This window comes from Zonotrichia albicollis, chromosome 10 (assembly GCF_047830755.1).
Source record: "Zonotrichia albicollis isolate bZonAlb1 chromosome 10, bZonAlb1.hap1, whole genome shotgun sequence".
In the NCBI taxonomy this organism is placed as follows: domain Eukaryota; kingdom Metazoa; phylum Chordata; class Aves; order Passeriformes; family Passerellidae; genus Zonotrichia; species Zonotrichia albicollis.
Window position 1 is genome coordinate 11,731,138 of NC_133828.1, and position 26,804 is coordinate 11,757,941.

The window sequence follows — 26,804 nt, forward strand, 5'->3', positions numbered from 1 at the left end:
TGTGAGCTGGTGAAGAAAGAAAAATGGGTTTTGGATGGCAACAGCACATAGCATGATTTTACTCTTTTTTTTTTTTTTGTGGACAACAGCTGTGATCTTGCATAGCTCTAACAAAGTATCAACAGCATATTAAAAGTGAGCACAACACAGAAAAGCAGCAGTGGGGAATGACAAAAAAAAAATGAATTCACCAGAATTATCATTCCATGGCAGTATTTAAAGAAAAAAAAAATCACTCTAATTAATTTAGTTGTTCGGGGAGAGGATGGAAAGAAGGAAGATGGCACTGAAATAATAAGAAGAACATTAGTAAGGGACACAGCCAGCTCTTGCTGTTGGCTCTGCTCCTCATGCTGCTCACATACACAGCACTGGGAAGGAGGGAGCACAATGGGGAGTGCAGCCCATTTTGGGCCAGACCTGACTCCTCAAAATATCTGTAAAATGCACAAAATCCCCACAGGGAGTGTGAGAGTTTTGGGTTTGGAGGCTGCCCCATGTCACGGTACAATCCTGCAGCACCTGGATGGTGGCACCTGCCCAGAATGGAAGAGTCCCACTGGGATGAAGAACACAGATCCTTGTGCCTGCAGCCCATGGAGCAACACTTGGAACCAGTTCTCCTTCCCAAGTGCTCATTCTGGGGGGTGCAGCCCCCTCTTCACTGCTCATTGCTGCTGGGAGACCCTTCTGGAAACAAGGAATCCACCAGGGAGAGCAACCCTGAGGGCCCCATGCTGGGGGTGAGACAAGGACATGGCAGCACTCCCATGAGCTGTAAGGCTCAAAGCAGCAACCCCAGCCTTGGGTGTCATGGAGGTGCTTTGTTTTAAGCAGTGAGGCTTTCACTAGACCTGCAGGTTGGGTAGAAATGAAGCTTCTCTTGGAAAGAGTTCAGGTCTTCACTGACAAAGAAAAAAAAACAAAGCACGGCCTGACAATTGATGGTAACGCACATGAGATGGAATCCAGGTGAAGACAGGAGAAGGTTTGAGGGCTCTTACCTCCATGAGCAGGTCAAGGTGAGCTCTCAGCCCTCTGCTCTCCATCTCCTGGTTGCCAGGGGAAGGGTTTTTGCCCAGCCCTCTGCCTCTTTCCCAGCCAGAGACAAAGTGAAGCACATCCAGTGTGTGACAGGGAGGAAGAAGCAGGATGAGCTGCCTCTCCATAACCAGACCCAGCTGGGTTATTCCTGCACAAGACAGCAATGAATCTAAGTTAAAATGATACCAACCAGATTGAAATGCAATTAAAGGAGTCCCCTTAGGGTTGTGCATCCAATTAGTGGTGTACCTTTAATTACACCAGTGCAGTTCCAGGCAGGCACGTGCTGAGAGGTCCAGCAGCCCAGAGCTGAAGCCTGCCTGGTGACCCATATCCCTGAGGTCCCAGAGGAGGGACATGAGGGTTTGCATCACCAACAGTGGCCTGCTCCTCCCCTGGGAAAGAGCTCCCAGAGGAGAAACACAGGAAGGAACCTTTTTCAGCTTTGTAAGAGCAATTTTCTCCAACAGACAGTTACTGGAAAACAATTAAGATCCAGGTACTTCTAAAAGGTGAGAGCTTTTCACATGTACTTTTTTGTACATGACATTTCCCTCTTGCAGTGCCAGAATGTACCCTGCCTCCAGGAACCATGAAAGTTAAAGCAACAGAGTTGACTTTGATAAGAAAACTCATTAAAAAATTAGCAATGCAAACATTAAGAATTGCTAGAAACACCAGAGCACTTCTAGGTGTCCCTTGGCCATCTCTGTGGAGTTACATGAGGTAAAAGAAGTTTAGCCTTGAGCATAATTCCATCCCCAAAGCAGCCAGCTGTGAGTCTGGAGTATGGCTCTTGCTCTGGAGCCTCAGCTGAAGTCCCTGTCAAAGCCTGCAGTCAGGCTGCTCTGGACAGCAGCAGGCTGTGCAACCACACCTTGCTCCCCCAGATTCTTATTTAAAATCCTGTCAAAGAGAGAAAATAAAGCTGAAGGAGACTCTCCTTTACCCATTGTACCATGAAGCCTGAGGGCTGGCATGTGTTGATAATCCAGGTACCCCGTTTTAATGCAAACTCACATCACCACATGGAGCCCTGGGATCAATTCTGAGGTGCACAGAAGCAAATGCTTCATCATCTTCACGTGCTGCTTCTCAGGTGTTTCTTTAGGTACCTTCAATGTCAGTAAAACAAGCAAAAGCTGAGAGCATAGACTTAATCAGATTAACAATTAACCATTCCCATCCATCACTGCAAAGCAGCTGCAGTGCTGCCAAATCCATTCTGCTGCAGGAACCTGGGGAATCACAGCCATGCCTGATCAGCCAGGCAAGGGCAGCTCTGGCTTTGCCATAAAGAGGAAGAGAGCTGCTGGGGCCTCTAGCTGCTCAGAGTGACCCCAAGAAATGTTCAAAGTCTCTTTTCCCAGCCCAGCACTTGAAGGAGTCAGAGCTCTTCAGTTCTTGGTCTCGAGGTTGTTTATTGTATCTTATCTATAAAATTCTTTATCCTGTCCTGCCAAGGTCCACTCAGCAAGACAGTCCAGGCACACTGCTGCCCCCTTAAAACTACATGTACTATATTTACAATTACTTTCCAATACCTATCACCTATGTTAGACACTGAGCTTCTACTCTAAACCAATCTAAAAGTGCCAACATCACAGCAGAAGATGGAGGCCAAGAAGAAGAAGAAGGAGAAAGGCTGGACATGCCCAGATCCCTCCATCTTGCCCCCCTGAACCTCCATTCTAAAAAACCCCAAAATCTACTTTTTCACTTTGTGATAAATTCACTGTCATTCTACTTAGATTGTCGTGGTTTGCAGATCTCTATCTAAGGTTGGTAACTTGCTCCACGGGTCATAATCAAACCCACAGGCATTTTGGGCTCTGTGCCAGGGTCTCTGAGCCCCCTGGCAGGGGTCTTGGCTGCTCAGGACAGCCAGAGGGATGTCCTGGCTCCTGACGGAGAGCCATTGCTCAGCCTGACTCCTTAATTCATTTTTTATGAGCCAGAGCTCCCCAGAATTCCCAAAGCCTCTCTGAGGAGCCACAAAGGGAGTGATCCCTCCCAGGCTGGTGCTCGTGCTGCAATAAGACCCTGTGAGAACATTCCAGAGCACGGGCAGTGAGGCCTCTCCTCCCCCCTGCCTTTGCCATTCAGCATTTGACCATCCTCATCACACACTCAGCAAGGGCCTTTCTCCCCCACAATCAGCTCTTTGCCACACACAGGTGGATGGCAGCAAAGGCAAAGCTGGGGTGTTTGTTATAAACCACCCTGGCCCCCTGTTTGAGGGACACTCCTGCTCCTCAGGGCTGGGTTATAAACTGGGATGGGTGAAATCAGGCACGATTAGGGAACACCATGCCATTGCAGCCATGGGGACCTTCACTGGGAGGATTTGGGCTGAAGACCAGGCAGTGTACAAGCATGTGCAACCTCTAAATGTCCTACAGCTGGACCCCCAGATGCCTGCAGGGGATGGAGATGGTCCCAGAGGAATGGGATGGTTTGCTCCATGCCTGCTGCCCTGCCTTTCCTGACAGTGGAGGCAGCACAGCAGGGAGACGCAGCTTCAGACTGAGTTCATATTTCAACCACTCTGGGAATCCCATGTGCCACAACCACATAACTCTGTCAGCCTGCAGGAAAATGTCATTCCTGGATGAGTGTCAGTGAGCTGTGAGAGCAAGAAACCTTCATTGCTCCCTTGGAGAGTCCTGATGTTGCAAGGGGTCATTTTTCCACTGTGAATATCCTACATGAAGTGACTTCAGGGCTTGAAATCAGCTCATATATGATGCTAATATAGTGCCCCTGTGAAAAATAGAGCACCACTTCTCCCAGCAAGTGAAATGGGAGAGATGAGTGTCCCCCCTGGAATGCTGAGTTCCTGTATTATCTCACCAGCCTCATCCTGTAAATCAAAGCTGCTGTGTTGTACTTCTCTGCCAGCCCCTTTGGCATTCCTGGCTTGGGCTGTGTGAGGGAGCACTTCATCCTATGAGGTTATAAAGTCCTTGGAACCACCTTGGGATGTGGGAAGCTGTTTTCCCAGCCACCCACCCAGGCTGTGGCATGCAGAGGTGCTCAGCACCCACCTAGTGCAAACAGGAGGGTTTGTGGCAGGGCTTTCCCATCCCCATGGGCCTGCTGGCAGAGTGGGGCAGGAAAAAGGAGCCTGTGCAAAGGGTTTGGATGGCTCAGGGCTGGGGAATCCCAGCATGGGGCAGGGCAGGTGCAAGGCTGGAAGTGCAGAGGAGCTCACAAACCATCCTGCTTCCCTCAGGTGGATCAAGAGGAGGGATTACAGCAAAACCAGGGCACAAAAATAGGAATTGTGCTTGCAGCATGGTGCATTGGAGTGACAGACCCTGATAACCCTGAGGGGAGGGTGTGATGGTGTCACAGCTTGGCTCTCTTCCCTGCAGAGGCTGGAGAAGGCAGACCGGTTCCCAGAGGTTCCCAGAGAGAAACAGCCCCCCTGGCTCACAGGTCAGACCACTGTTTCTCCTGGAAGTTTATGGCAATCCTATTTGTGAATTAAAATGCAGCTGCCGAGGCTGCTGGCACAGGATTTACAACGTGGCCTCAAAATAGAGGAGAGAAGGAAAGCTGAACTCTCCTTTGATGTTTGCAAGTGTAAACTGCAGACCTGGGCTGAGCACACTGTAAATAAGGATCATTAATCATCAGCTAAGTGCCGTGCAGTCGCTGTTATTTACTATAACAACATAAATCACCAGGAGCCACTATCATGTTAATTTGGATTTAGTACGGATTAGTATGGAAAAAATAATATCCTCACCTATTTGCAGAATCCATAACTTTACCTGTAAACACATACAGATGTGGCTTTTGTTCCTTGGTTTCCTCCAGGCATGATGAAGTCAGGAAGATGTTCTGGGAGCTCTCCATGTGAGGGACTGCCAACAGTTCAGGCCAAGCTGCAGCCCCACAGAATCTCTCTTGTGCTGCCACAGGAAATCAGCACCGAGGGGCAAAGCAAGACCAGGAGGTCTTGGACCTGTTCTGTCACCCCCAGCCCCAGTGCAGGGCACAGTGCTGGCACTTGGCAGCTGCTGCATTGCACCCATGGATCTCTGCAGTAACTCCACGGGTTTTTACCTGCAGCTCAACCCTGGCTTTCACATTTAAAAAGCACCAGGCATGGGTTTTGTGGGATGCTGGAGCCTGCTGCTCCTCCCTTTGGAAGGAAGGCTTAGCAGGGAAGGAGCATTTCATTTTAAATTAAGGGAGCATTCCCCACGTAGTTCATATTCCCCAGAAATGCCAGCTGCACTCCTTGCTGATTATTTTTTCCCCCTGATTTGACTTTATTCAATCTAAAAGGTGGGGCTGAGGCACTCGTGCACCAGAGCAAGGCTGGCAGGGCACCAACGTGACAGTACTCGGTGTTTTGGGTGTGGAGCTCGTGCCAGATTGGCTCCATCCCTCTCCACAGCTCATTTCTAAATTTGGTGGTGACACAGCTTCACTGCCCAGGGATCCTTATCTCAGTGCTTGGGCACAGCATCTGTCTCTGCCCTCAAGCGCTCAGACAAGGTCCCCACTTCTTCTCTAGCCTCCAAAATAACTTGAAGTTTTTAAAGTGAAGCAAGTTTGTTGCTAAGAAATCACAGCATATTTCTTCCTAAAGTCAGTCCTGGTTATCAGCTTTGTCCTGGTGGAACTGGAGGTGCTGAGCCCTGACTGAAGGTGTGGAGATCCCTGACCAACCTCATGGAGGTCACCAGTGATGCTTTAGCTGCAGGTTAGTCCTGATTAAGAATTAGGCCTTGATATCTGGGAAACAATTATGGTTTGCATTTTAAAAATGTAACTGGAAGGGAAAGAAAAAGAATTTGATTTTTTGGGGGTGTCACAAAGATTTCCCTTAAGCTTGAAGCTGCAATGATACTTTCCAAAACAGTCACAGGTGAAAAGAACAAAAGCAATGTTTTACCTGCTCTTTGACTCCACTGGGTCTAAAAATGCAAGTAATTGCCTTTAATGGTCTCTGTCATTTTTAACCTGTGCTCTGTGTGTGCCAGAAGAACAGACATCAAACCAGGGTGAATCTCTCCAAGCATTGAGCCAGAGCTGAGGTTTGCATAAATTAAAACTGGGTTAATTATAATAATTCTACTGCAATAGGGATAGTATAATAAGATTAATTAGAGGGGGGCTAATAAGAGGATTCAAGCTATTCTAGTACAAAATCTGCACCCAGATTCTTCAGTGGTTTTCTTGGGCTTTTCTCCCACCCAGCTCAAGGACAATCCAACATCTAAAAGCCACTGCAGAGCCTTGCCTGTGCTTTCCTGAGCAGCCAGGCTTGCCTCACACCAACCATATGTCTGTCTCTGTCTGCTAGCAGCTTGCACCAAATATTTTCCTTTTTCATGGTGCCTGAGCAAACAAACACCATCTGTGGGCCTTGCTGAGGGAAATCCTGGCCCCCTGGTGCCAAAGGGAAGGCAGCCACACGTGTCCATGAGGCTGACATTTCTGACATCCACAGCCCCAGACCAGAACTTCCCTCTGCTCCTCAGCTCTGCCGATCCAACCAGCAGAGTCAGGACCTGGCATCTCCCAGATTTAAATTCGGATTTTATTGAAGAAAGGCTGGGTCCCATCAAAGCAGACTGCCTAGCCTGACCCAGGTTGGTGGGACTGCCTTGGGGTGGTGGGAGGTGGAAGAGGGCAAGAAAACTGTTTTTGGGTAACTCTGTCTTGGATGTACCCACCCTGCTGGGCGCTTTGGGCATTTTCCAGCCGTGCTGAAATCCCTCAAATCCCAGGACTGATTGGGACTTTTGGTCTTGCTTGACCTGCTTGGAGCCAGAGTTCTTGGAGGGCAGCTGATGTGGGATGCAAATTATTCCCTGTTCAGACTTTTTTCCTTCAGAAGTTAAAACTCTGGGGGACACCACCTAGTAGAGAGGGTCTGTGCCATCTCTCCATGCACCCCAGCACTGGAGCAAGGGAGCATCTGCAGTTACTGCAGCAAAGGTGTGAACTCAGCTGGGCACAGGGTTTTCTCGTGCTTTGCTGCTCTCTGTTACTTGCCTTTCTGCAGGAAATCCCTTTTCTGGTCAAATCAGAAGAGTAATTTAAATTTTGTCAAATCCCCCACAGCTTTTGACCCATGTGAGCATTGACAGGGATCTCCTGCCGGGCGATGGGCAGGTGGAAATTACTTGTCACCTCTGGTGCTTTTCTGCAGTGCTGGGCCCAGAGCTTGTGCTCTGACCAAATCTTTTGTACAAGTGCCCTTTGGATTTAGCAATTCACACGGTGAAAGCAGAACCAATGAAGCACAGGCTTCTCTGCTGCTGCCTTTAATTAAAAATGCCATGTCTAACACCAGCAGATGTTCCTGCTATTGAGACTCGAGGAATAATTTAATGCTGTGCAATGCAATGCTGACTGTGCTGCTTAGTCTGAAAGTGTAATAGACTTTATTATTATTATTATTATTATTATTATTATTATTATTATTATTATTATTATTTCATTTGAGGGATCAATCCCTCAGCATTTGAAATCTGAAAATTTGGTAGTCAAACAGCCCTAATTCAATTCCTGCACTGAAGGATCTCAGCAGCCCCATGTCTGTCAAACCAGCACTGCAGCCCAGGATGCCTCTGTGACCACGGTGAGCTCACAGGGCTTTGGGTGTGGGGCAAAATTGGCCCCAGAGGGGTGGCCTGAGGAGCAAACTAAGCCTGTGAAAGCCTGTGATTCAGGCATTTGGGAAGAGAGGGAATTCAAGGATGAGGCTGCAGCTCCTCCAGTTTTTTCTGCAGTCTTCTGATGAAGAGGATCCATTCTGTCCCTTCTGTGGGTGTGCAGCACGTTGAGCTGAGCATCATTTCCTGGCAGGGTGCAGAGGTTTCAGGATGTGCTCTGTATTCAGGTGGATGAGAGCAGAGGGATCCCCTCTTCAGGGAGCTTTGCTCTTTTAACCCCTAAGAAAACAACAGATTTACAAAACTCAGTGGAACTGCTTCCCTCTGCACGCTACACAGTGTATCACATAATAATTGTATATTTGTTGAGAAACAGCTGGGGAGCTCCACTAAATGAATAAAATATCAGGTAGCAGTGCATTTCCATAAAAAGGTCCTTACCAGATGGGCAATGCTTTGAAATGAAGCACGAGGCAGGCGAGGATTTTTTCCCTCCCTCATAAGCCATGGTGCTGAACCATCCTTCAGCGTGACTTTGGCTCTGGAGCCCAGCATTGTTTGGAAATCCCATTTCCAGTCCAGCACAGTGAGGATGAGCCCTGCCTCAGCAGGGTGCAGAGCTGCTGATTCATGCACGCACCAAACGCTGCTGCCTCACTATATCACACCACTGCTGAAACCCCTTCACTGGCTTTCTGTCATGCAACAAATTTATTTTAAAGTGTGTGGGCCTTATAGTGCCTGGAATGGCTTGACTTGTACTTTAAATACTGCATAAACCAAATTTAGAGATATATTTCTTCTTCCTTCTGTTGCCCCCCCATCATTTTTTTTTTGCTTCTGACTGTCCAATTGGTCGCATTAATTCACTGCTGAAGAAGACATTTCTTAGATTTCCAAGACTGCCAGCTCCTTAACCTTTATAAAATTAAGGAGAATGAATCATTTGTGACTTTTACATCTTTCTGGAACATGGGCATTTGTTAGATGCAGGCTGCCCAGGGCAGTGCTTTGCCTCAGTTTAACTCAGTTGTAAATGTTTGTAAATTCCCACATAATGTCTCAGCACAATGGAAACTATTGCATCTGTGGATTTATTGAGAGAGGCACTAAACATATTTCAGCTGGAGGAAAGGAAGAGGAGGCACTTATCTGCTTTACTGTGCTATACACTATATATCGGCATCTCATATTTTGTGAACATAAATGCCAGGTTGACTCAAGAGATCTGTGGATCAAGTGTGGTTTGTAACCTGCTCCAAATGCTTCAAACTGCACTGAAGTTTCATCTCAGCAGTGAGGCCTTTTGCCATCTTTCAGCATCCCTGGTGCATGGGGAGCTGCTGGGAGCTGGGTTTTTGAAGCACCGGATGAGCCAAGTAACAGGGACTAAGTTAAGGTAGGTTAAGGTTAAGGTGGTTAAGGTTGCACTTGGCAGCTCTTCATTCTTAAGGGAAAAATGACAGGCTTAGCTTATTTTCTTAACCTTATTCTTATTTTCTTAAGCCTTATTCTTATTTTCTTCGCTTATTTTCTGAAGGGACTTAAGTCCCCTGGCTTGCAGGGCTTGGGGACAAACTCCTCTGTGAGCAGCACACCCAGGGCACCTCTGCCTGCTCCTCTCCCTCCTCCAAGACAGGAAAGGAGGATACTGTGCCCCACAGCAGCTCACTGCACCCAGATGGCAGCAGGAAACGTTCTCCTAGTGCTCAGAGATTTCACAATTCCACATCCTGTGTGGAGCCAACTTCCCTGCACCTCTGCCTCATATTAGTAAAAAAGATAAATATTCAGCCTTCCCTAAAGAAAGAAAAAAAAGTAGAAAATTCACATTTTCAAGCTACAAAAGCAGAGGAGTGTGACCCTTGGAAAGTGTAGAACCTCCCTCTTGGAGGACATTAATAACTTATTAAGAAATACTTTCAGCCCTGATTTAACACCCATTTAAGTAGAACTCCTTCTGTCTAGATAGGGTAAGGCTGAGACACCCCTCAGATGGCTGTTTTCTATGACTGTCACAAACCAAATTTTGCAGCCATGTCCTTTTATGATGAAGTTCCCTCAAAGAATAACTTGCTCGCTTTAATCACGTTTTCTTCGAGATTTATGGCTTGATGCTTATTCACTGGCGGAGCTTCTCCACGTGAAATGTCAGTAAGCCCGTTATAAATTGCTCCTGGCATTCCTGCTCTATCTTTTACTTGGCCAGGAGTATTCCTACCTGAAAGTGATAAATTCCTGCTATAACTACTTTATGTGCTCCAGTAATTATGCTGTAGAGGGATGGCGGGAGCTGCATCCCTGTGCAGGTACCACCTAAAAAACATCAAGCTGCAAAAGTGGGAGACTGGGCTGGGGCTGGGATGCTGCAAGAAACACAGGCTGAGGGAAAAACCTGGAAACCCGAAATAATGGTGTCTGGTAAGGTATCTCTGCCTGATATTTATATTTATGCTGTGTTAGACATGTGAAAAACGCCAATCACTTGTTTTTAAAATTTTTAAAGTTTAATAGTAATAAAATGGTTATAAAAATAGTAATACAATTAGAGTAATAATAATTTGGAAAATTTGGATTAGGACAATATGAGACAATAGAAACAAAGAGTTACGGACGTCTGGGTACCTTTTTCTGGGCAAAATAAGCTCAAAAAAGGACCCACGTTAACAGAGGATTAACCCTTAGAAACAATAACCTGTTGCATATTCATACACCTCATACATGATGCATAAATTCCATTCAAACACAGGATTCTGTCTGGTCAGTGTCAACTTCTTCCTCTGAATCCTAACAGAGTCTTCATGGCTGAGCGAGGTGGGAAGAAGTTCATTTGTTCTGATAATGGAGCAATAAATTCATTTTCTCTGAAAGATTTAGGTGTCCTGTAGCTGCTATCTCTGTGCAAGTCCTTTCTTTAGAAAAAAAGCATCTTACATAGCATAGTTGCTATTTTAACATTTTGTTATAACCTAAAACTATATTTAACACACTACTGAAGAGAATTAATTAATAAGAATTAAGGCCTTCTTGAACCTCATGCTGTTGGTCTCAGCCCATCTAGATACCACAACACCATCTGAATTGATCTCCTACCCAAAACTGATGCTCCTGTGTACGTCTTCCCAGTGTCTCTGTATCTATAACAAACATGTCTGTGAAAAATGCGTATTTTATGATTGGCTTTTTGCAAATATTCAAATGAATATTATATGTGTTGTGTTAGAAAGTAATGCTGTATTTATTCTCTTCAGTAGTGTGTGAAATATAGTTTTAGGTTATAACAAAATGTTACTATAGAAACTATGCTCTTTAGGATATTTTTTTTCTAAAGAAAGGACTCGGATCAAGATAGCAGCCACAGGACACCTAAATCCTTCTGATAAAGAGAATTTATTGCACCATTATCAGAACAAATGAACTTCTTCCCACCTTGCTCAGCCACGATGACGCTGTCAGGATTAAGAGGAAGAGGTTGACACTGACCAGACAGAATCCTGTGTTTGAATGGAATTTATGCATCATGGATGAGGTGTATGAATATGCAACAGGTTATTGTTTTTAAGGGTTAATCTTCTGTTAATGTGGGTCCTTTTTCGGGCTTATTTTGCCCAGAAAAAGGTACCCGGACGTCCATAGGGTTTTTGTTTTTATTGTCTCATATTGTCCTAATCCAAATAGTCCAAATTATTATTACTCTAATTGTATTACTATTTTTATAACCATTTTATTACTATTAAACTTAAAAAAATTTAAAAACAAGTGATTGGCGTTTTTCACATACGAACAGGGATGTGACATGAGGAAATGGCTTCGAGCTGCTTGAACTTGTATCGTCATTTGCCACTAAAGTTGGGAAGTTCAGACACTGAAGTAGAGTTAGAGACTCGTGCGGAGGCATTTCTGCCATTACCCTGAAGTTCATAAGTTTAAACTGTAACAAGCTCCCGCAGTCTGATGTTCGTAGAGACAAAAACACTGTCAAGATTGCCGAGCTATTCTTTCAGACCTAGTCGATCCTGACGATATTAACAGCCTATTTCCCTGTAATTACTGCAGACTCCCACCCACGGAGCCGCACGTGAAGACATTAACACCCAATTATCCTGCCACACCCCGTGCTCCGGGCTCTCCGCCCCGAATTTCGCCGAGCCCGCCATTTCCCCGGCCTTCCCTCACAGGCAGCCCCGCCCCACTCCCGGCGCGCGGGAAACGCTGAGGGCGGGCAGCGCGCGCGCGGCCCCCGCGCCTGCGCAGAAGGGGCGGGCGGGGGATTCGGAACGGCGGCGGGAAGCGCTGAGGGGAGCGATGAGGGAGGCGCTGCGCGGACGCTCGGGCAACCAGCCGGCCCCAGTCAGCCCTCTCTGTCCCGCTGCCCCCTCCATGGCGCCGCCCGGGCACACCTGGTCCCACACCCGCGCCGCGCTGGGGCGGCTGGAGAAGGCACTGAGCTGCTCCCGCTGGTAATGGACGTCTCCCTTCCACCTTCCCCCCACCCTGTCCTCCCCCACAGCCCCTGCTGTGTGTATTAAAAGTGCCGCGTTTCTCCTTGCTCTGCCCACAGCGCCGGTGTCCTGCGGGAGCCCGTGTCCCTGGGGGGGCAGTGCGAGCACGTCTTCTGCCTGTAAGTACCGGGGCCGCCGCCGTGCTGTGGGAAAGGACCGGGAATGGGCACGGCTCCGGCCTGCTGCTCCTCCCGGGGAGCTGAGGGGGACAGGAGAGCGGGAGCCGCTGTTCACCTGAGGGTCTCATGTAGAAATTCTGGTTTAGGCTTCAGGATGCTGGCCAGGTGTGAAGGGAGCTTTCAGTGTGGTGGAGGGAATTGTCTGCTTGTAGTGAGGTGTGAGGTAAAAATCCAAAACAACCTGCAGTTCGCATCACCCTCAACTCCTTTCTTTTCACATAAAGAAAAAAGAGCGGCTTGGGAAGGTGTTTCCTGTTTCCGAGGGGGTTTTCCTCTGCCCCTGAGGGCTGGGTGGTGCTTGTTGTTGGTTTGGCCTTCTGCCAAGGCTTTGCTCCTTCATTTCTGCTGCTGTGCCTGTTGCTGTTCTCACACACATCCAAACATTGGCATAGGCAGGCTTACCTCTGCTTAGAGTTGCTCAAATAATCTGAGTGCTTCAAAAAACTGAACTTAATTTAACTTCAACTTTTAACTTAAACTGTCGTTAATTAGAAACGTTCTGCCAGCGAAGCGCTTCTGAGGTGGCGGTGGTCAGGTTGCCTGTTGTGAGATAACTCACTGCATTGTCAATACAGGCTGGGGCTGAAATATTTGTGCCCCAGAGCTGCCTTTGGGGAATATTTTGGCCACCGTCACGGCATGCACATGCAAGCACGGGGAGTTAAAAAGTCTGCCTGTGTTTTAGAGTTTCTCCTCATGGGTGTGTGTCCACTGTCTATCTTCAGCTGCACTTTACTTGTTGAAGGCCTGAAAGGTAAATTACAAGCAGAATATTTACTGGCTTTTTAAGGAGTATTTATTTCTCTCCAGACACGTGTTCTTTCCCAGCTGTGGCCACTGATTGCTGTAGAAGATTCTTGAAGAGGGGCCTTTTACAAGGGCACATAGGGACAGGGTTAAGGGGAATGCCTTCACGCTGAAAGACAGCAGGTTTACTTTGGATATTGGGAAGAAATTCCTCCCTGTGAGGGTGGAGAGGCACAGGGTGCCCAGAGCAGCTGTGGCTGCCCCTGGAAGTGTCCAAGGCCAGGCTGGACAGGGCTTGGAGCACCCTGGGATAGTGGGAAGTCCCTGCCATGACAGGAGGTGGAATGAGATGGGCCTTAAGGTCCCTCCCAGCTGGAACCGTTGTATGATTCTGCTGTTTAAAGGAATTTTTTAAATTATTTATTACATTTATACAACATACCTACGGATCATTTTGTAAATTAACCCGCAGAAACTTGTAAAAATTATTTATAAGCATGAACATGTGGTTTAATAAATGTAATTGTTCAGCTGTTGGGCATCTAAGGTCTTGTGGTTTTATTTTGGATAACCCCTGTGTACTCTAGGTGATAGATGTAAATCACCCACTGTTGGTTAGAGTTTTGTGGGGTTTTTCAAGAAAAAATTTCCAAATATCAAGAGGACAATGCAGTTTGCATTGATGAGGCTGGAAAGAACAGCTAACAGGAGTTTTAAGCACTCATTAGCAGCTATTTCTTGCTCCAGAAAAAGGAGTTTATTTGCTGTTATCTGAGTTATTGTTGTGCCTGATCTTTCCTCTCCTTTATCCCTGACCTTTTAGCAGCAATTCCATCTGTCCTTTGATGATTGAGTCTTGGGCAGTGGCTATTTTTTAAACTTAACCTAAGGAAATTCAGATTAATTTCTTTAGGAGCAAATTAGGTATTTTCAATAATATTTGCAGCCATTATGAACTATTCTCAAAACTGAATTACATAAAACCACAACGTATTTGCCACACCTTTATAATCTCTCCAGTGGTTCCAAGTTGCTGCTATTTCAGTTACAACTCAATTGTCTGCCTGCATATTGTCCATTGATGTTTAACTGTTGAAATATAAATTTCCAGTACCTTTTTTGTAACTGGAAATTAAATTAAATTTAACTGGAGTTAAATTCTGTTGTATCTTAAAGAAGTGCTCTCAGCTCTGACTTCAGGTCTTATCCCTGGCCTAATCAAAGAATAAAAGATTTTAAGCTGCTTTGGGGAGAGTAGTATTAGTGAGTAAATCTGTTTCCCCACCTATCCCACCACGATGATCTGACATAAATGCTGTGAAAGAGAGCAGTGATCAAATACTCTGAGCACCTGGAGATCCTCATGGGAAATGTTCACACAGGTGAAAGTTCTTCACAGCACCAAGCAAATTTTAAGTAGGAGAAAGTGGAAATTGTTGTTTACTATGGCACTGGTTTAAAAATGGAAGGCTGCAGAATAGCAGATGTAGAAGAATTTGTGGTTTTAACAGCGAAGCCTGATTGTTAGGTGGAGTCAAACAGCAATGGAAATTTGGGTCAGTTGTGAGGCACTGTGTTTTTCATGGCTGTCCTGACAAAGCTTGGGAAGTGGGTTGCTTAATTTCATGTTCAGCCATGGTAAATGTGTCCTGTGTTTGTGACTAACTCGTGTGGGCTTTCCTGCAATGCCCCAATAAGAGGTTGTGGCTGGGCTGTGGCACGGCTGATGGTGGGTGCAGCAGATAACTCCCCTGTGTGGTAAATAGGTATGATTCGTGCTGATAAAAATTGAAACAGTACTCAATATTGATACAGTAATTAATATTTGAGAATAATAAAATAGTTAATAGTTAAAAGTTGCAATGCCAAAGAAGAAATGGAAAGGAGGGGCTCCACCCACCCCCCTTCCCAGCAGATGTTCTCAAGGAGCACAGGAAAGAAGCTGAAGATATAGTTGCTAAAAATGACCAAGAACCTGGTTGGGTCCAAGAAAATGCTAATTATAAGGGACTTATTGCTTTGGTATGTAGATGCAGTGATATGTTAGTCTTGGCTTACATTGTACTGGCTTGGTGCGCATGTGTAACCCAAAGGTGAATTAAAGGACAGCGAAGAAGACTACAGGGCCTTCATCAGTGACGACCCCCAAAGACTTGTGCGACCACCAAACCGAGTGGTGGCGCATGCGTGGTAAAGGTGGTAATGAAGGCGGTGACAGAAAAGTGACGAACCGAAAATAGGAGGGGATGGCATTGACACATGGCATATAAGGGGTGACTTTTACTTGGCAAGCTTGGACGTGAAGTGGCAAGGGTGATTGAACCCTGCCCTCCGTACCCTGCGGTTGTTTTTGCTTATGCACTATTATTTGAACCAAATTATCCCTTATTTATATATTTTCTAAACTATTCAATTAAAATTGTTGCTACCTTAAATATTGTTTGGTTTTTTTTGATGGGATAATTGGGCAAACATAAAACCTGGATGATGTGTTCTCCCTTTGCCTCGCAGGTCCTGCGTGGGTGACAGCGTTGGCAGCGGGTGCCCCGTGTGCCACGTGCCAGCCTGGGTGCAGGACGCGCAGATCAACCGGCAGCTGGATAACATGATCCAGCTGTGCAGCCAGCTGCGGCAGCTCCTGAGCACCCACACCGCAGGTGAGGCTCTCCCCTGGCGGCTGCTCGCTCCAGGCCACCCCCTTGCATTGTCCAGCAAATGAGCAGTGCAGCCCTGCTGCAAATTCCCTGAGGCTGTTCCAAATCATGTTTGGAAAATGTGATTTGCTCGTTCTTTGAATTTGTTTTAGTCATTAGAATCAGTTTTCCAAAATGAGATGAAAGTGGGAGAGGTCGCTGAGTCACGGGGCACAGGTTGCCATATCTCATGGGAGCCCCAGAGTGTAAAGTTCTACATTAAAGAATGAATGCATGTCTTCTCCTGCCTCTGGGTTGCTGTGCACTGACTGAGCCGTGCCTGCTGTCCCAGTCATTTTCAGTTCAGGGTTTTTGCACATGGGAAAAAGGATCTGTGTTCTTTGCCTAAAAAGGGGAAAGAAGCAAGTCTTAACTCATTTGTTTTCTGGTCCCTAACAATGAGCTAATCTGCTGCAGTGAAGTTTTGTCGTTCTGACTGTGCTAGGAGATTGCAGAGAATGTACTCTGGGAATGAATCTCTATCAAATTTTAAGTTGTTTGTCAAAGTAGGAAAAAGTGTAGTGAAATAAACATAGGTGATTGTGTGTTTCTTCTGCAAGCTCAGAGAGGAGCATTTATGTAATACCAAGCTTTAGAAAACATTCATTTACTTGTCAGATACAGAATAGGTAATTCTTCCTTCATTGTTGCTTTCTAATATGCTTGTCTAAGTTAAAGATTCCTTTTCTGTGTGCAATCCCATCAGCACCTTCACTCATTTATGGAATATCTCTTTATTGGCACCAAAATGGATTTTAAGCAACAAGGCTGGAAGCCTGTGTCCAAGTGTAAAGAAATACATTTTATATAGGTATAAAATCCTATGGTGATTAAATCTTCTGGAGCATAGAAAACAGATGATGGCCTAAATAGGATTTCAGGGAAACATTTTTAGGGATGAAGGCTTTTAAAAGCACACTCAGAAGAGAATCATTCTGAAAGGAGCTGTTTGTGATACTATAAATAAACCATTTAAAATACAACATGGTAGCATTATTGATACTGTTTAGATGTTTTGGAGAGCTCTTAGAGATGGATTAACTCTTAAAAATTGGTCTGATGTTTAACTGTACTAAAAATTGAGCAGTACATTTAATCCCATAATTCTTCTAAAATGAAGTGTGTGTGGTGTGGCTGGGCCACAGAACTAAGTGAGGTTCTTTTTATCATTATTTTTATCATCATTTTGTTCTGACTTAAAAGCAGACAGAAAATAGAAGTTTACAAGACTGTTTTATAGAAATTATTTGGGAGATGCCTTTCTGTCACTTGGAATCTTTGCAGCATGCCAGGGATTAGCACAGTGGCCTTTGGGATGTGGGATACTGAGGGTGGGAGAAATTCCTCCCCAGCTGTGATAGCTCACTGCCAGGAATGGCCTGAATTGATAAATAAATGAGCACACCTCTAAGAACAGCCAGTTATATATTGGGGGAAAAAATATGGGTGAAAATCACAGCTTGAGAGATTTTGAGAGCAAATTCTTCAGGATGTTTTGTCCCTCACCTCCCATAGATGTCTGGATCCATGAAGTTCTGCCTTGAACTTAATGTATCCAAAGGGAAATACGTTTGAGTTTGGAGAATCATGGCTTCTCTTCTCTTGTTAAGGACTTGCTTTCATGTTCTTACAGCACTGCACTTCTGTCAACAATATTTTCTTTTCTTTTATGTTAGAAGGTCAGAGATTGTACTTCATGTTCCACTAAAGGAAGTAGACCGAAAAATCAATCTTTCAGTGCAGGAAAGGAAGAGAAGCAGTTGAAAATAATAATATTTCTGTATATTTATGTTTTATGTCCCTTTTGCACATTTGCTTGTTTTGAGACAGTTGTGGCGTCTCTTGAATCTTGAATCTGAAATTTCTAAGTGCATCCTGCTAGTAATTTTTTTGTCTGACAGAGCTAGTGCATGCAGTAAATTGTGTATTTTTCTTTTAAAAAACCCCATGGAAGTGCCGTGACTGAAAAGGATAGGGTTAAGCTCACACTGAATATTTCAAATACAAAAATCCCTGTACCCTGAGGTTCCACTGTAGACATGAGAGGGATCTCACTTTGTATTCCATTGGGATAAAAATAGCTTCTGCCAAACAGCATGTGCATTGTAAGGAGCAGCAGCAAATAATTCAGGAAAGACTGCATAAAACAGCTAATACTTCCCTTTTAAATTAGAGGGAAACACAGCCAATGACACTCCTGGGGTGACTGAACATGAATTGACAAACAAACCTGAAACTGGCTGGAAAATGCAAATTCTAGGTGGAAAATTCAAGCTATAGGTAGGAAATGCTGAGCCTCCAAGTGAATTCTCTTGTTGGAGGTTTTTTGTGCTTAGTCCATGGTAAGATGAGAAGAGGTGCCTGAATTTTTGGCTGCCCCGTGCTGTACCTTCCTAAGGGTGAAGGGAAGCTGGCACCACAGGTGGGGTGTCTGCACTCAAACCCTTCAGCTCTGATGTGGAAATGTCCAAGGCACGTTGGGAACTGACACTGGTGGGATGATGGGCTCCATGGGTGGAACCATGGGCAGAGTGCACATAAAACACTACATGTGTTGATTTACAGTGATCATTTTGAAAGAGAAGTTGTAAATACTTTTCTGTGTAATGTTCTTAAAAAAGAATAGATTGTTTTAAATTCTCAGAACCATCACCAAGCGTTTATAGTTGATTTTACCTTATTCTTTGTAGCAATCTGCTTCAGTTTTACACATCAAACAGAAAGCCTTCCTCCTTCTCCTTCACAGCTACACCTTGCAGGAGTTGGTCAAAGCTTCCCAAGCTGGTGCTGATGTTGGTGGACAGTCAGTGAGATGACTCTGTTTCACATTTACTGCATGTGGAACTCCTGTTGTAACAGATTACATTGCATTTCATGGCTGCTGGGACATCTTTCATGGCATCTAAAGATTCAGTTTTGAATAGCTGGAATTTCTCCCTTTCCCCTTTGGTGTTGAATACTTAACTTGCCAAATGATCACTCTTCAGTGAAGGCACTAATGTTGCACAGATGGTACTAAAGCTCTTCCCTTTGATTTTTAATAAGGGACTAGTTTGTCAAAGAGATTTCTCAACTTCTGTTCTGAAACCCATAATAGAGAATAATTGGAAAGACACACAATGTGCATCATTATTTTCCTTTGATGCAGATTAATGATAACTAAACCACATTTTCTAATTGCTCCTTTTCCCCCTGCACTAGGCTGCTATTGCACTGCAGCAGAACTTGGAGCTCTGGTTGCAAGGCACTGACCATCTCCTGGTATTTTTGTGTACTCTCAACCCTTTTAACATTTAAGAAATCCAACTCTATTAAATGCCAGCATGGAGAAACTTGTGCTTATTAACTCTAAATTAGAAATAATTCAGTTGCTGCATTGTGTATCTGAATGTTACATTTAATAGGTAATGGAGACTAAATTTACTGCATTTATTATAGGCTGATTCTAGTACTGTTATTGTGGATGCTCTTTATGCTATTGCAAATGCTTAAAATCTAGAATTAGTAAGGAATGCTCCACTGATTTACCTTGTCTAAATGCCTCTGAAAATTTTTGTGAGGACACTTATGTATTAAAAAGACAAATCAAAATCATAATAGTAATATTTTACAATCCTGTTAAAATCCAAGCTCTGGCTTCAAACACAGAGACAGCAGAGAATTCATTGGGATTGATTTTATTGTGAGCAATTTTCTCTGAAGGTACTTTAACTGAATGAACTTAGCTACCAGATAATACCCTCTTTATATAAATTAACATTTACTTATTAAATCATAAGGACTTCCTTTCAGCTTCTTGGCTCTGCATCTCCCCTCTTTATTTCTCCCTCTCCCAGCTCTGGGTCCATCAAAAGGTTTGATTTTCAGGGGAGGCAGATTGGCCATTTGTCCAAGTTGCTTGTACCTTGTACACTTTGGAAATGGAGGAAGGGGTAGCAGAAAGTGCAATTTCCTGCCCTGGGTGTGCAGGGCTGGCCTCTGGGTGGAGTGAATCTCTTTGTCATCCTCTAATCATGTCCTCTGAGTGCCTCCCTGTTCTAGAACTTCAAAACCACTCCTTGGCAAGTATTTATTTAGCATGTTCTATTTCCAGCAGGTTTTTAATAGCCTGGCTGGTAAATCCCTGCTGAGCAAGCAGCAATGAGCAGATCAGTGCAGGAAGCCTGGTGGTGGATTTTTCACAGGTTTTGCTGCTGCCACAAGTGGTACAGCCAGAATAAATGCTGCATTGTGTTCTGCTGCTTTAGATCATACTTCTGAAGGACACTGCCTTTGATTGAATTTGTCACTTGGACTTTAAAGTCTTGCTGTGCTACACACATCAAAAAGAATTCTGGCCATCCTAAAATTGTTGCACAAATGACTTCTGCAAGCTGATTTTATTATTTCTCTTTACTTGGGGATGGCTGATTCTTTTAGCAAGGTAAATGTTTGACAAGGAGATGTGTTAGTTTGTGTAAACACTGGCAAGATGAGAAAATAGTCACTTGTGTTTTATATTTTGCATCTGTTTGCAATCAAGCTCTTCCTTTTTTTAGATGTTATTGGCAGAATGAGAGTGGATGTGTTCTCAAGGCTAGCTAGTTCTGAGATTTCAGTCTCAATTTCAGTGCTTTTTCTCTTGTTTGCACCAAGCCCAGCCTTAGAGGAAAACCAAATAGCTGCAGTTCTGTATTGATGATTATCTCTAGTGGCTAAATGATTGATTAACTAGCCTCCAGCTGTATTCTTAATGACACTTTTGGCCTGATGGCTTTCATATTCCTCTACCTGAATCTAATATGTAACAGGATTTAATTCCAGGGGTAAGTAGGGTAATTGAAATCAAGATTAAGGAAACATTTAACTTTGCAATATTGCTTTAAAAGACAACTGAATGCCTGTTTTAGTGTTGAATTACTAGCTGCACACTTCTCTTTTAAGTGGAGTTTCAAAAGCACTTGTTGTGACTAAGGGATTGGAACCAGTGTGTTTGTTGCCATGAGTTTATCCCAGCTTGCTATGAAAAGCTGGCTGTAGTTACTAACAGCAAAAATAGAAGGTGTGGAGATAATAAATCAGCCCTAGAAACTTGATGCACTGAAGTGAAAGTGATAGATTGTTGCTGTGAGTGTCTGTCATTTTTAATAATTGAGACTTTATGTTGCTTGTTTTAAGAATACTTAAAACCCTCCCCTCCCTTCTAATCTTGGTCTTAGTGCTGCTTCAAAACAGAATTCATATTGGTTTTGTTTGATTGTTATAAATCACCAAGACTTTTGTGAGTGGTAGTCCCTGAAGTTTGAGGCAACAGGAAGAATGAGTTGTGCATTTACTTTGTCCAAATAACCTAAAATAACACCAGTTCAGAATGAAGGAATTGGTAAAAAATCTGCTATGGTTATTTTGTGTCAAAAAAAAGGTAAAATTAAATTAGTGTCTAACTTTGCGGTCACTTTACACTCCTTAATTTATTCTTAGGCCATTGAAGACAATATTTATGTGCTCAGCCATTGTTGTCAACTGTTATTTCATGTGCTGGGGGTACAGGATATTCCTGCATCATCCTGCTCATGGATTTGTAATGTGCTGTACAGTGTGATTTATAAAATTGCTCCACTGCATGTTTTTAAAGAAATGTTTGAGATCAACAAAATGCTTAGCTTCCTTGAAGTTATTTACTACACAGGGGTAAAGGATCAAATGACAGGACACAATTGCTTACACATTTTCTATATATATTCCTCTGCTTCATCTGCTATATCTGTGGAAACAGTCAAAGTTTTTCAGGAATGTTTGACATTTTTATAAGGACATTGCTTTTGCTTGCTTGCACCTATTTTTCCTTTCCATCTTTGGATGAACTCTAATACCTCTTTAAAAAATTGTTTCTGTGCTCTTTTATGTATGCACACGCCTCTTTGTCAACCCTATTTCCAAGGAAAACTCAGTGAGAAAACCAACCTTTGTCCTTTTCTGACCTGCTCAGAACTCTGCTGTGCTGTGAACCCTGACTGCTGAAGGAATTTATTTGCCAGGATGTTCATTGGCCTGTTGGATCTGTGAGCTCCAGAGGGGCATGTGGCCTGGCCTGGGCTTTTAGAGTCACTGTGTGTGACATCTCAGGAGTGTCACCTTGCCTGGGCTTTTAAAGTCACCCCATGTGCCTTCTGAGAAGAAATGAAGGCACTCACAGATTGTATTTAGTAACACTTCATCAATCCTTGCAGTTGTTGTTATGATTTTTTTTTTGCTTTGTGAGGTTCTGAAGAGTACTCCATAATTATTTTTCCCCTTTGCTCATGCACTTAGGTTCAGCAGAGGAGACATCCACACCCCCTGAGTCAGAGCTGGAGAAGAAGAGCAAGAAGGAGCAGATAAAAATGTGGTTCAGCCCCAGGAGCAGGAAGATTCGATGTGTTGTGAACAGGAGTCAGGCTGGCACTAAAAGCACTAACCTTGCTCAAGACACATCTTCAGTTTATGATTTCTTTCCTTCCCCTCCTCATGAAAAGCCCTCTAAGCCAACAAAAAAAGCAACTCAGAGGCAGATGAAGAAGATGAAGAAGAAACACCTAGCAGACATTAACAAAGTGTGGAGCTTAGAGAAACCTGAGCAGAAAAAAGCTGAGAAGGCTCCCAAGGAGAAGTGTGTGACCATCTGCAGTCAGCCAGTAGTGCTGTGCACTCAGGAACCAGAGTCTCCTGAGCACAGACCCCAGCAGGAGCCTGTCAAGGAAGCTGACTCCAGCAGCAATGCAGAAGATGTGGAAGTTCTACCACAGGTGGAATCCCCAAAGAAAGATAACAGTGAGGTTGTGTGCTCTGCAGCAGAGAGCAAGGGAACACATGGTGCTGCAGAGACACTGCTGTCAGGAGCAAATGAAGTGACACCCTTGAAACGTGGCAGGGAGCAGTGCAGGCTGCAGGGAACTCCTCAGTCCAAGAGAGCAAGGAGAAGTGAGAGGGGCATTCCTGGCCAGGCAGGCAGGCAGGCTGCTGCCTCAGAGCAGTCTCTGCAGGGCTCCCCCATCTCCCCAGCCCACATTTCCTCCTCTGCAGCCAAACTCACTGGCACTGCAATGAAGACAAGATCTGCAGCCCTTCAAGTCACAAACAGTCCTTCACTTTCAGAGTCTCCCTCTACCCCATCCACTTCCAAGAGTTGCAGTCAAGGAGCAACACCACTCAGTCCTTCTGTGGTGAAATCCCCTGCTGTCAACTCCATTGCCAGAAGGAATTACAAGGGAGAGACTTTGCTCCATGTTGCTTCCATCAAGGTAGGACCATCACCTTCTAGCTCAGCTTTAGCAGAGTTTAAAAAGGACGTTGTTTTAAAAATATTCTGGAAACCTGTTACTTCAGAACATCCTATTTCAGGGAAGGAAATCTCACTCTGTGTTTACTGAGAACTTTCCAACCTGATTCTCTGATTTCATAAAGAAATAACTGAATGATCAAAGATGATTGTAGTTGGAAACTTTAAAGCATTACAGTGGCAGTTATACCTGTGATAGTTCAGCTTTAGCAGAGGTTTAAAATGACAAAGTTGTTTAAAAATATTCTGGAAACCTGTTACTTCAGAACATCCTATTTCAGGGAAGGAAATCTCACTCTGTGTTCATTGGGAAGTTTCCAACCTGATTCTCTGATTTCATAAAGAAATGACTGAATGATCAAAGATGATTGTAGTTGGAAACTCAAAGCATTACAGTGTCAGTCATACCTGTGAGTTTTAGGAAGTGATAAGTGTTTTGGCCTTGTGTGCCAGGAAGCTGTCTCTGATTTGTCACAAGGAGTTTAGGAAGTATTTCAGATCTCAGAGTGACCTTGATCAGTTCAGTCTGAGCTGGTAAGTCAGGCAGGACAAGATCTGAGTTCTGTACATGAGAATAACTCTGAAACATTGATTAACATTATATAAGTGCTGAGCTCCACCTGATGCAAGTGTGATTCCCATGCTGAGCCCTATGCTCTGAAGGGAAAGGACAAGAATTTGGATGTTCTCAGTTTTATGTAAGCTCAAGTCATTCCTGGAATGACAGCTATCACTCATTATGCTGTTAACATCTTAACCAGTTCTTTGTGTGACAGAACTTCATGGCTTTGCTCTTTTCAGGGGTTGTCCTTGCCCATTTCTTTGTACAACATGTCCCACTCATCAGCTGCTCTCATGGCAGCTCCCTTCTGAGAGGTCATTTCAAAGAGTTTGTGCTCTGGCAATTTAAATGTACTTTGTGTTAAATCATATAACGCAAATGTTGGGTGGTTAATAAACTGCATATACTGAAGGATTGATTCCTCTGTAAGCACCTGACATTTATACAGCACTTCTGGCTGCTGAGACAGAGGCTGTTCTTGATAAATAACTGTCCTCTTCCAAAGGCATTCTAATAAGCCACTCCTGCTGCAGGAGACCTTTCTAAATGGAAGTGGCAGCTGAGCTGAGTTCAAATCTCATATTTGATGTCATTAATATGGAATTAGGGAGGAGAAAATGAAATGCTGTCCTCACAGGACTCAAGAGCTTTGAAGGAGAGATCTCTTGTTACCTCTTGTCATAAGTCCTGCATATTCCTCTTTATTAAAACACTGTTTACAAATTACCCTTCCATGATTTTCTGAGAGTTTGTAATGAATGCAGTCATGACTGACTGGTTCTGAAAAAAATGGGTCTGCCCTGACAAGTTTTCACACAGGTATGGTTTGCAGCAATGTGCCTGATGCTCCTTTGGAGCACAGGTATTTCATCTAAGGAAACAGCTTGTGGAGACTTGGAGTATTGGCATGTTGGTGATATCCTAGCAAGGTTTCATTGCAAAGCATTTTGGTGATAAATGAGAAATTAGGCAGTTCATGCTGTAGACAGAAGAGATGATAAACATGTTTTGATTATTGAAGTTCAGTGGTGTTGCTGGCATTCCTCACTGGCATTGGTGCAGCCAAAAAAAAGCTGATTTCCAGCTGGAGTGTGGGCAGTGGGATGGGCTTTTCCAGTCCTGTGTGTGAGTTCCTTTCTCTGTTGTCTTTTGATGTTTATAATTATTGAGCTAGAGTGGGAAATGGCTTCTGTTCCTCATTAGTTCTGCTGTGGTTTTTATCCAGCAGCTCCATCCTCATTGAGGTGCTCATTACAAAGCCTTGTGTGGCTGGGTAGGGCTGCAGGGTGATCCCAAAGTTTCCTTTGAAAAGGAACTCAATACCACAAGGAAAGTGATCCCTTGGTTATGATCTTTTAACTTGCAGGAGCCCTCTATGAACTGATAAAAGTATGGTGTCAAACTGGTCTTGAAAATACCAGGCTTTATTCTCTTTATGTATTTTCAGTGTGGGGTTTAGATTTGTTGGTTTGGGTTTGGTTGCTGGTGTGATTTTTTTTTTTTCCCCTCAAATTAGTGGAGAATTTTTTTTTCCTGAAAGAAGCATTTTTCTTCCCGTTTGATTTTATGGGCAATTTTTTGTTGTTGTTTTCACAGCCAGTAATGCATTTCCATGTGTGTAAAGGGAAACAGACTTGTAGCTGCCACCCTGCCCCAAAGTAAAATGAAGTGTAATTCTCTGGGACTTCATTAGTTATAAAAACAAATCTGTATCATTTTCATTAGCTGTTAGGGTCTAATACCAAGAATTTAATTAAAGCTAATTGAATTATCCCTTTTTTTCTTATTTAAAAGAGATCATAAACAAGGTTAGCAGGCATGAAAACTGAGAGTGTTGTGCTATTTATAATGATTCTGAAGGATTGTCCCCATTTACTACTACTGCTACTACTAGTTATTATTTTCACTGAAATCAAAATGGTTCTCAGGAAAGGTTCTAGTGTGGATGAACTTAATGTTGAGTTACACTAATAAATGAAAATAAAAATCCTCTGAGGAAGGAAGAATTTGCCTCTGTGCAGAGCATCTGCTGAGTTTGGAGAGAGAGGTGCTGTATTTGGACCGGTTTGGGTTATCTGCTCTTCCAGGAGCCCTTTAGTTTTCTCACTCATGACAGCTTTCCCTCCTTGCACTCTCAGGACACTCACAGAAAGGTTTCACCCATGGCTAGCCTGCTGTGCTGGACTCTGCATGGTCATTATAATTAACACAGTGAAATAACTAAGATAATTCCTGCTGAGCCTGTGAGAGTGCTCCTCTATTGCTTGGGTACCAGTTAATGACACATCAGGAAGGAGAGCAGACAAGATCCTGTGCTTGTGTGAGCATGTGATGGCAAACATCAGGATGGCTTTTAAATCTTGTTTTCAGGTGTCTGAGCTATCAGCTGTGCACTTCCTTGCCTTTGGGACTGGATCTGTGTGTGTCAGGGTTGGGAGATGGGTCACAGATGAACATCTCCCCTCCTTGAGGGAGGAGGTCAGGGCAAATCTAAAATAATGCAATGGTTTCAAATGCAGCACTTGAGAATATGGAAATTGGCCCTGAGTCAAAGCAATCCATCTTCCCAAGTGCTGATTTGGAAACCTGGAAACAAATGACCATTTCTTTTTCGATAATGCTTGCTTGTCACTTGTCTTGTTTCTGAGGCTGGGTAACTTCTTGCATGTTTCTCTTTTTTAAAGGGTAAGCACAGCTTCTTGTATGTGTGTTATTAGGGAAAAGTCTGTAGGGAATTCATTTGGAGGATTTTCAGGTGAGAAACTTGCAGGATCCTGGAAAGAATTCACAATTCATACAAGCTCTTTAATTCATATCTGTCCTCCTTGACCATTTATGAGTTATCATAATCTAGTTCCAGTTCTGATAATCCATAGTTCCATATATGATAACCATTTAACCATTTTATGGTAACCATGATAATCTAGTTCCATTCATGATAACCATGATAATCCATAGTTCCATTTATGATAATCCACAGTTCCATTTATGATAACCATTTAACCATTTTATGATAACCATGATAATCTAGTTCCATTCATGATAACCATGATAATCCATAGTTCCATTTATGATAATCCATAGTTCCATTTATGATAATCCATAGTTCCATTTATGATAATCCACAGTTCCATTTATG

At 43.8% G+C, this 26,804-nt stretch overlaps 1 protein-coding gene across 1 annotated transcript in view; it reads left to right on the forward strand.

Moving 5' to 3' along the window:
• Positions 1-11,931: 11,931 nt before the first annotated feature.
• BARD1 (BRCA1 associated RING domain 1) overlaps positions 11,932-26,804 on the forward strand; it is a 43,006-nt gene continuing 28,133 nt past the window's right edge. Inside the window, exons 1-4 of the mRNA XM_005486879.4 lie at positions 11,932-12,145; positions 12,247-12,306; positions 15,625-15,770; positions 22,098-23,065. Of these exons, the coding sequence (XP_005486936.3) occupies positions 11,991-12,145; positions 12,247-12,306; positions 15,625-15,770; positions 22,098-23,065 (1,329 nt within the window). The 5' untranslated portion in view covers positions 11,932-11,990. The remainder of the gene's footprint in view (positions 12,146-12,246; positions 12,307-15,624; positions 15,771-22,097; positions 23,066-26,804) is intronic.